The sequence below is a fragment of the Osmerus eperlanus genome, chromosome 17 (genome assembly GCF_963692335.1).
Source record: "Osmerus eperlanus chromosome 17, fOsmEpe2.1, whole genome shotgun sequence".
NCBI lineage: Eukaryota > Metazoa > Chordata > Actinopteri > Osmeriformes > Osmeridae > Osmerus > Osmerus eperlanus.
This window is the reverse complement of record NC_085034.1, coordinates 1,556,015-1,566,014: the sequence shown is the minus strand read 5'-3', so window position 1 is coordinate 1,566,014 and position 10,000 is coordinate 1,556,015. Positions and strand designations below refer to the sequence as shown.

General features: G+C 48.0%; 1 protein-coding gene across 1 annotated transcript in view; it reads right to left on the bottom strand.

The window, feature by feature from the left end:
• The window catches only part of tmtc2a (transmembrane O-mannosyltransferase targeting cadherins 2a), a 48,166-nt gene that overhangs the window by 10,065 nt on the left and 28,101 nt on the right, over positions 1-10,000 (bottom strand). The window contains exons 3-8 of the mRNA XM_062482710.1: positions 6,592-7,435; positions 6,361-6,475; positions 4,929-5,014; positions 4,225-4,409; positions 3,778-3,856; positions 2,569-2,690 (exon numbers count right to left, since the gene is read on the bottom strand). Of these exons, the coding sequence (XP_062338694.1) occupies positions 2,569-2,690; positions 3,778-3,856; positions 4,225-4,409; positions 4,929-5,014; positions 6,361-6,475; positions 6,592-7,435 (1,431 nt within the window). The remainder of the gene's footprint in view (positions 1-2,568; positions 2,691-3,777; positions 3,857-4,224; positions 4,410-4,928; positions 5,015-6,360; positions 6,476-6,591; positions 7,436-10,000) is intronic.

Sequence of the window (10,000 nt, the reverse complement as noted above, 5' to 3'; positions counted from 1 at the left end):
TTAAATCAGAGAAAGAGAAAATGTTGCAATGTGACTATTTTACCATTTGCTTTGGCTCCTTTTCTTCTCATAAAATTGAGCTCTTTTCCCCCAAACCACAGTTTCTAAAGTGGCTCGTTTCTGCGGTCCCCAGCGTTGGATGGGAGAGAGGTGGAAGGCTAAATACAGTCACACAAAAAAGTTCAGCCAGAATAAAGTTCCTCAGACTCTTAGCTGTTGCGGCGTACAATCTGCAAGTCGGCAGGAGGTAGCGAGCCAGCGTTAGCAATAGCGGTTAGCGTTAGCAGCGGTTCAGTCTGTATCCAGCTGCTTAGTGGAGTTGAAGCTCATAAATCACATCAGCTCTGGCCCACCGCTACGCTCCCTCGCCGCACTCCACTCATACCCAGACAAGAAGCCGCTGGCAGAGAGCAGAGCCTGTGAGTATTTTGCATAACTGCGCCGCAATTTGTAAAAGTCTTAATCCCTGACAGCGGGACACCGATGATGTTCAGTGTTCCCAGGGTTGTCATGGGAATGGGGAACTGGAAATTCCTTGGATTTTCGATCACAGTAGCCTGAAAAGTGTGTGTGTGTGCGTCGGTTGAAGTAACCTTTAAAACACGGTTAACGAGGGCCGGTGTCTCTTTTCTGTAGCAAAGCTCTCATTAGCACTGAGTGTAAACTGGAGCGATGAAACTGCACCCATGATGGAAGACCGGCCTGACTGGGATGTTTTGAGGTGCAAACTGAACTGAGAAAGATCATTACACTCCCAAAGTTTGCTGGCCTCAAAGAGTCCGAGTGAAACTATTTCAGTTCAAGAGTTTAGCGAGACCCTTTCTCAAGATGTCCGACGCTCTCTGGAGCCCGCATCATCAATAGGACCACGTACTGTAACTATGCGGCAGGACGGACAAACTTCTCACAGATGGATTGATTCAATAAGGAAGCAGGTAATTGAGTTATAAGCCTGTCCATCCAATCTCCTGTTTGTAAGCCTTGTTTGGGGCCCTTCTATGGCCCAGGGCCACAGATCTGCTTTCTGCAGGCCTGGGAGACCCAACAGATGTCCAAGCTGGGTGACTCTGATCTGAACCTGTATGTGTGTGTGTGTTCTTTTTTTGTGTGTGAGTGTGTTGTGTGTGAGCATGTGAGTGTGTTTGTGTGTGTGTGTGCGTGTGTAGGATGGGGTGCGATGAAGGGGTCAGATCTGATTACGAGGGGGAAATGACCGCGGCTAAGCACGAGGCTCCTTGACCCCAAACCCTCGGGGGTGCAGCTGCAGCGCCCTGCAGTGTGTGTGTGTGTGTGGGTGTGCTTGCAAGCACGTTTGTCCAAGTGTGAGTCTGTGAGAGGCTAATAAGTCAGCATGAAGAAAAGATGGAAGTGGTGATATCACGGTTCGTCCTGCTTCTAGAACCTGGGACTGCGGAGGGAGAAGGTCAGAGGTCAAGGGGGATTGGCTACGCGTGCTCTAGAAGGTTCCACGAGGCCCCAACCCGAGTCAGCTGTGAACACATCTGTTGTCGAACCCTTGTTTTTCTCTCCAGCAGTTTTGTGGAAGGGGGGGAGAGCGGTGGATAGAGGGGAGGGAGGGGAGGGGGGAGAGCGGTGGATAGAGGGGAGGGAGGGGAGGGGGGAGAGCGCACGCTTGAACAAACATGGAGCCGTAGGGAGGATATCTAAGAAGGTCTTCTCTCTCCAGCAGAGTTTGCGGAATTGCTTGTCCACTGTCCTCACACACACACACACACACACACACATCTACACGCACACAGACTTGTCCTTCCCGTCAGACACGTTCCCCACGGCTGTAACCTTCAGACAGCCCTCCAGCACAGGCCCAAGCTGTGTTCCTGAAGTCTGCGATCAGGCAGGGAGAACTCTCCTCATCCCACTTGCACATCTATTACATTACATTACATTTATGCATTTAGCAGACGCTTTTATCCAAAGCGACTTCCAAGAGAGAGTTTTACAAAAGTGCACTGATCATAACAACGAGAGAGTCCCAAACATTGCGGGTAGCCAAACATGAAGCACACATTGTGAAAGTCCCAAAGGGAAGAACCATAAGAGCTTGTAGTTAGACAAGTTACAATTAAACAGCAAGAACCTCAAAAGTGCAAGAGTGTACCTGTAGAAAAAAAAGCAAGCAACAATAATATATTTCACAGCGAGTACAATAATTTTAAGACAGTTACAACAAACCAACAAGTCTCTCAATAAGAGACATTGTGATCCTGGAGGAAACTAACATCAGTTAGTCTATGACAGGCACACTTTCACGTTTGTGGACCTCCTATCTGATACTGTAGATTTCTCTGGATGGATTTAGATCTGAGATGAACCTCCGTTCAACAAGCAACTCGTTCTTTTTCCCCATCAACCAATCTTCGTCCACCAACAACAATTATCACAACTTAACAGGCCTGCCCAAAGAAATCAATTGGATGAACTGACTCCTTTTCCCGAGTCGCTCAATATTCATCAGCCCTCAGGCCCAGCCTGATTAGACTCAGGCGGTTGTTAGATACTGTGATTTTTACTAAGAAAATGCTCCTTGTGCATAAGGGAGGAACTTACGGTTATTGACAGCAGTTTCCCGTAGGTCAGGTGAGCTGGGATGTGGTCTGGTTTGGCCCGGAGAGACTCCCTGTACCACTGACCTGCCTCCTCCAGCCTGTTCAGACGCATATAGGCCTCTCCTACCAGGGGTCAAAGGTCACAAGTCAATAAGGGTCAGTACTAAACAAGTCAGCGTTTCTAGCAAAACAGTGGAGCGAGCTGGATGCCCTCTCTTTAGTGAGAAACACAAGTATTTTAGGAAACGCGGCGATCTGGTGATTGTTATCGATTGTAAACAGCCACGAGACATGGAGCGAGGATCAGTTTTAAAATCCTGAAATCCTAACCTGCATGGTGGAACAAGCCCTGACCCGAGATCTGCATCGTGCTCAAGTTCGACCAAATCAACAGTTGTGATTTGAATTATTCGATTTTCTACTTTCCTATTGACTCATTATTGATGAACTGATAACTGCGATATCTATGACTCAGGCGGAAATATGTTCCACTTCACTGAATACTTACAACAGATGCAGGGTTGATAAAATGGCTGGATCCAAATTGTACACATTACCATAACTCTGTGAGAAATATTCCCAGTACAGTTGAAATACACAAGTTGTCACATACACTATAACACTCGTAAAACACGTAAAACAACACGTTGCAGTACAGAAATGTAATGTTTGCCGAATTCTTCTGTACTTTGTGAGAATGATTTACACGGACAAAGTCCCTCCCTTTGGTGACTTCAGCTTTAACAAACTGTCCCAAGACATTACGTAACTTCTCCCCACACTAACACCCCCCCCACCCCCCAGCTCCCCACACTAACCCCCCACCCCACCTGAACAAACACACGCTCCCGAACCCAAGCAGGACGAGCTATCCCAGGAATTTTTGCTCGACATCGTCAAGCAATCTCAACAATGCAATCAGGAAAAGCTTCTAATAATGTAATTAATGGTGGAACAACACCAGAAGGGACATGACTTATTACACACATTAGTTTCTGCTCCCTAAACCTGATATGCCTCTGTACAGGGATTCCGCATTTTTGACGCTTTTTTTACAGACGTGGTGTTGGAATTAATCAGTAATTTGTTCAAGCAGGTCAGATGTGTTTAAAAATGGATTTAAAGCTTTTACATGGCGGTTTGACAACTGATAGGGTGATGGAATACTTAATCCCTCATCTGTATTTTTGGAAAATAGCCTGCTACTCACCCATCATGTTGTAAAGACTTTGTGGGGCAAACTGCCGTGGCATTTTCTGAACAGCTTCTTTATATACAGACAGGGCCTCCTGCGGAACAACAACAACGACCAGCTTTAGATTACCTCAGAGAGGAACTGTGTGTACAAGGACACAGGTGTGTGAGTACAAGGGCACAGGTGTGTGAGTACAAGGGCACAGGTGTGTGAGTACAAGGGCACAGGTGTGTGAGTACAAGGGCACAGGTGTGTGAGTACAAGGGCACAGGTGTGTGAGTACAAGGGCACAGGTGTGTGAGTACAAGGACACAGGTGTGTGAATACAAGGACACAGGTGTGTGAATACAAGGACACAGGTGTGTGTGTAAAAGGACACAGGTGTGTGTGTAAAAGGACACAGGTGTGTATGTACAAGGACACAGGTGTGTGTATAAGGGCACAGGTGAGTCGCTTCCCTACCTCCTGAGATCCCTGTTCGTGCAGCAGCTTGCCCAGGTTGTACAGGCAGCTGGTGACGGAGCTCTTGTGGGCGTGGGGGTCCTTCAGGTTCTCGTCTGGGATCTCCGCGCAGGTCTGGAAGGTTCTCTTAGCCTCCTCCAGACTGCCCTGGTTCATCAGGATGATGCCCGTGTTCAGGTAGGCCGCTGGAGGGGGGGGGGGGGGGGGGGAGGTACGGGAGGGAGGGAAGGAGGGAGGGAGGAGGGGGAGGAAAGATCACTGAAAATGCAATCACGTCTTCAGCTAGAATCTGATACAGTCCATAGCGGATGTGAGCGGCCAGGAGTGAGATTGACTTCCACTCCGCTTTGGAGCTGAAGTACCCCGATAACGCTTCGAAATGGCCTGGCACCTTCAGCTCACTCGGTCGTAGGAAAAGGAAAGAATTCGACTAAATAAAAGGGTTGAATTCACGTTTAATTAAATCACGCAAAGCCGAATGATTAGTCAGATTGCAGCTCTTCATGCTGAGATCACAATCGCCTCACGGCAGCTAGCTAGTGGAAAGACAGCTAGCTCGCGGACAGACAGCTAGCTCGCGGACAGACAGCTAGCTCGCGGAAAGGCAGTTACTAGTGGAAAGACAGCTAGCTCGCAGACAGCTATCTCGCGGACAGACAGCTCGCAGACAGCTAGCTTGCGGAAAGATTCTCAGATCTGCTTACATGCTAGAGTCGGCCTGCTCCCGATGGCCAGCTTATAGTAACGGAGAGCCTCGGAGAAACTGTCGTTCTCTTGCAGCAGCAAACCTCTGAAGAGAGAGAGAGGTAGAGGAGGGAGAGAGGGGGAGGGAGAGGGAGGGGGTGGGGAGAGGGGGGAGGGAGAGAGACAGAGAGAGGGGGGGAGGGGGTGGGGAGAGGGGGGAGGGAGAGAGACAGAGAGAGGGGGGGAGGGGTGGGGAGAGGGGGGAGGGGGGAGGGAGAGACAGAGAGAGGGGGGGAGGGAGAGAGGGGGGAGGGAGAGAGACAGAGAGAGGGGGGGAGGGAGAGAAAGAGAGACAGAAAGGGAGAGGAGGGGGTGGGGAGAGGGCGGAGGGAGAGAGAGAGTGGGGGGTACAAAGGCAGAGACAGATCAGAGTATTAAAGATGACATAATTATCTTTCTATACCAGATTTAAAGCAAGCTACAGTATGGGACTGGAGCTACAGTATGGGACTGGAGTTACAGTATGGGACTGGAGCTGGATGCATAGATGCTGTACTGGCATGACTTACAGTACGCTGATGAGCATAACATCTTTAAATAACCTCTCAAACCATCTATTCTTTGTTTGTCGACTATTTGACAAACAGTCCTCCTTCACAAGTCTGATGCAGAGACTTAATCGTGTGTTCCTTCTAAAACTAAACATTCCTCTGTCAGTTTCTTAACTTTTTTTGCAATATGAGAGGAAACAGAGAGAAGGAAGAAAAACAAAATTTGGAAGGATGGAAAGAGCCGATAGACGGCACCTTTGACACTCAGGGGTTAATGTGAGTTTCAGAAGTGCCTCCATGTTTTCCCCCAGGTCCGCAAATCACGACTAATGAAATCACTGTCAGTAGGACCAGGAGTCCTGAGGGGAACAGCCTCTCGTTTCCCCTCCTTCCCCTCCTTCCCACTCCTACATCTATCTTCCCTTCAGCTGCTTCTCTCTGCTTATCATCCTCTCTTTCTCTCTTCCTCCCTCCTTCTCATCGGTCTTCCTCCCCATCTCTCTCTGCTGCCCTCTTGTCATTTCATCTTTTCACTCTAATTTTGCCTTTCCTTCCCTCCTTCCCCCCTCCCTCTAAGCACCCTTGATGGATGGCAGCGTTCAGTCTGGCTGGATGGCAGCGTTCAGTCTGGCTGGATGGCAGCGGAAGTCAGGTGGCTGAGCGGTGAGGGAAGCGTGCTACTAATCTGAAGGTTGCCTGTTCGATTCCCGGCGGTGCCAAATGACGTTGTGTCCTTGGGCAGGGCACTTCACCCTACTTGCCTCGGGGGGAATGTCCCTGTACTTACTGTAAGTCGCTCTGGATAAGAGCGTCTGCTAAATGTAAATGTAATGTAAAATGTTCAGAGCAGTGGCCCCTGTCCAGGCAGGAGGCAGACAGAGAGGACAGCTCTCACACTCACAGGTTGTACAGCATGTCAGCCATGTTGCCCCGGTAGTACAGGGCGTTTCTGTAGGCCTGTTCCGCGTCGGCCATCTTGCCCTGGTTCTTCAGGACGTTCCCCAGGTTACCCCAGGCTACGGACAAGAGAAACACGTCACTTAAGCGCGCTGTCAATATCTCATCTCTGAAACTACGTTAGGCCTTTCATCCCCACGGGCCCAACTGACATTCATCTCTTCCTCGTCCTTACCTTTAGCCGGGTTGACAGCGATCCCAGACTTGTAAAGCATCTCCTCGTTCCTCCAGTCCTTGTTTCTCAGAACGGTCTTAATCCCATTCAACAGCACCAGTCCAGCACAGAGACCCAAAACCACCGCCCTGCTCGCCCTGGTCCTCAGTTTGGCATGCAGGGCCCTGGCCCCCACCGCTGCCAGTAAACAGAACCCCATGCTGGGAATGTAGAGCACCCTCTCAGCCACCACAAAGCCCACGTAGAAGAACAGGTTTGTGGCTGGGAGGAAGGGCAGGGAGAGAAGGCCAAGGGAGAAGATCACCATGTTCTCAGCTGCAGGAAGGCCCCTCTGTGTGGGGTGGAGGAGGTGTTTGGTCGTCCCGTTCATGGTGGGTTTCAGAGACCCGTGAACCGAGTTTGTGTTGTGGTTGGCGTCGGGGGCGTGAAAACCATTTCCGTTGGTAACGTGTTTCCCGTTCGTCATGTGGGCTTTCCCATTGGTCTCTTTGATCTTTGGGGAGGGGACACTGCGAAGGCCGAACCAGACCAGGGCGGCGATCCCCCCATAAAAGGCCACCGTCGAAACGTTCCTCCAATCGGCAAAGCTTCTGACCAGGGGCACGGCGTCCATGGACCAATCGAAGCTGAGCTTGTCGGGGCAGAGGAGGAGCCAGGTGTTGGCGGCGGGGAGGTGGAGGAAGGTCAGGATGCGGGTGAGGAGGTGTGGGGAGTCGGCGGCAGGGTTATCGGAGTTGGAGAAGTTGGGCGGTTTGTTGCCCATCCAGTAGAGGCGCGCGGCCAGGAGGAGAGCTCCCCAGACCAGCAGCACGCCCAGGCTCGCCATCAGGCTCACGTTCCTCCTCTGGAGGAGAGAGGAACACTGCTTTAGACAACACGCTAAAAAACAACCTGGCAATCAAGTATTGTCATCACTATTTCTATCTTAATTCTTTATATTTCGAGATATCAGTTTTTTTCATGCTTTGCAGGACAGTTTTTAACTCGAGGGTGACCGGAAGGTCAGGAGGAGAAGGGAGAGGACATGCAGCAATGGGAAGTCGCTCTGGATAAGAGTGTCTGCTAAATGACTAAAATGTAAGTGGCTTTGTTTTCTAGTGTAGGAAAGTGCTGTCGTCGCGCTGTAAGGTGTAAATCGTTTGTTCTTAAACATCAATGGGCACTTTTGGGATTAGATTTTTATTCAACGTTAAATATTCTGTTTTGATTTGACATTCAAAAGCACTGCAATAACAGGAACTGTTTATAAATGAGGTCAAAATACAGTTGGAATGTTTTTCGAATCTGTCTTGTGCTCAAGTCATGTTCATGCACATTCACCACAGCCAAGGGCTTTGTATAGTATCGGAAAGATATATTTTTTTTAAAGGACCACAATGGCCAGAAATAATATGTCTCTGTTGCTAAGCAAACAGAGAAAGTATTTCTCTGTTTATAATATGAATATGAGTAATATGATTAATGGATATAAATCAACAGTTAACTATCCAGTCCACTTGTTGATTTCTAAAATGTTTACCGAGGCAAGCTCTGCTCTATCTCATTGTATATAGTTTCTCAATCACTTTCTGAGACTGAATACAATTCCTTGACAATGAACCAGTCTCTTTGAAGACCAGTTCAGGATTAATCATCAGCGATAGAGCCAGCGAACAAGCCGAAAGTCAACAGGTCCATCCTGATGTTTGAACTGAGGGGATAACTAAGTAGCATTTGGCGTTCAAACGGTTTAGGCTCCCAGCAGATACCCTGCTTGGTTGACAGGGTGGAGGAGAGTGTGACTAGTAATCAGCTTTGGCCTCAATGTGATGGCACGCGAATGCTGTGTTTACTACATAATGTCCATTAATGCTGTACCATGATTAGCATTATCACGGGTCACTAGTACAGAGCTGCACCAACTGTCAAGTTACACAGGATGGCGGTTTACAGTACTGGTGCACCTATGGCAGTATTTATTATATTCTTCTTCACTATTGATACAGATTTTACATTTACATATAGTCATTTAGCAGACACTCTTATCCAGAGCGACTTACAGTAAGTACAGGGACATTCTTCCCGAGGCAAGCAGGGTGAAGTGCCTTGCCCAAGGACACAACGTCATTTGGCACAGACTTGGCACAGGGAATCGAACCGGCAACCTTCTGATTACTAGCCCGATTCCCTAACCGCTCAGCCACCTGACTCCCAATTTTGATATTATGATAACATACCCCAATGGATTTATTAAGATACTTGGCAGTAGAAAATAGAAATAATTTGGCATGGTTGGATCTTAAAATGTGAGAAATGTGTTTTTAACGTGAAGATTACAACTGGTGAAAACCTTTGAAGAGATCACAGCCATGGGACAGCAGTGTGTGTGTGACGGGCCAGCAAACTGCCATGTTTGAGTTAGGGCTGCTCTGGCCTTATCAAGGCCTTGACCCCTGACCCTGACCCTGGGACGAAGGACAAATGAAATCACATCTGTTCAAATGTGAGGGAGGGAGTATGTGAGAGCGCTGTGAAAGTAATTTATCAACAAAGATAGTTTATCAGTTTCACCAGTTTAACAGAGTGAGACAGTGAACAAGGTCCTCTTCTTGGGCATGTCTGTTTCCTGTCTGTCTCATGGTCTAGTGACTACAATCACACTGAATGTATGCATACACCAACAAACTAAATGACATATTAAGAGAAAGTATGTGTGTGGAAACAGACCATTTCACAGACATGATACAGCCCATCAGTTTGAGTGGATAGGCAGTTACATCTGACCTGCTGAACTCAAGGTCAACGACCTCAGATCACCAGCATCATGTGAACTCTTTGTGAACCTGTGTGTGTGTGTGTGTGTGTGTGTGTGTGTGTGTGTGTGTGTGTGTGTGTGTGTGTGTGTGTGTGTGTGTGTGTGTGTGTGTGTGTGTGTGTGTGTGTGTGAGAGAGCATACTTAAATTTGAAACCTCATCAAATCTTATAAATTGGTTAGGTAACTTAAATCTGCTACATTATTCCACAATGTTGTTGCGATCAAAACTGTAAAAACACACTAAGCTCTTCAGTGAAAACAAAAGCAACTTCCACTTGCTTCTTTCATTAGAAAATTAAACATGTGGCCTCGAACTGCCAACGGAAAGCCCACACCATTTCATCAGTCAGGCTTTGTTGATGTTGTGACGTATATTTGTGTATAAGAAAAAACAGTAAGGGACGAACGTATTTTCAGAATATGAGCTGTTCCCTCGAGTAAAACATATATAAAGGAGGTTGGGTTTGTCTGGTCGTCACCATCGTAATTTTGCTGATTTCGCAAGATGAGTTAATCCGTAAAACGACAGCGGATATTTCCTCTGAGATTAGACATGAGTTGAGCTAATTCAGCACGTCTATTGTTGAAAGATGTCCGTGGGGATTTGCTTTCCT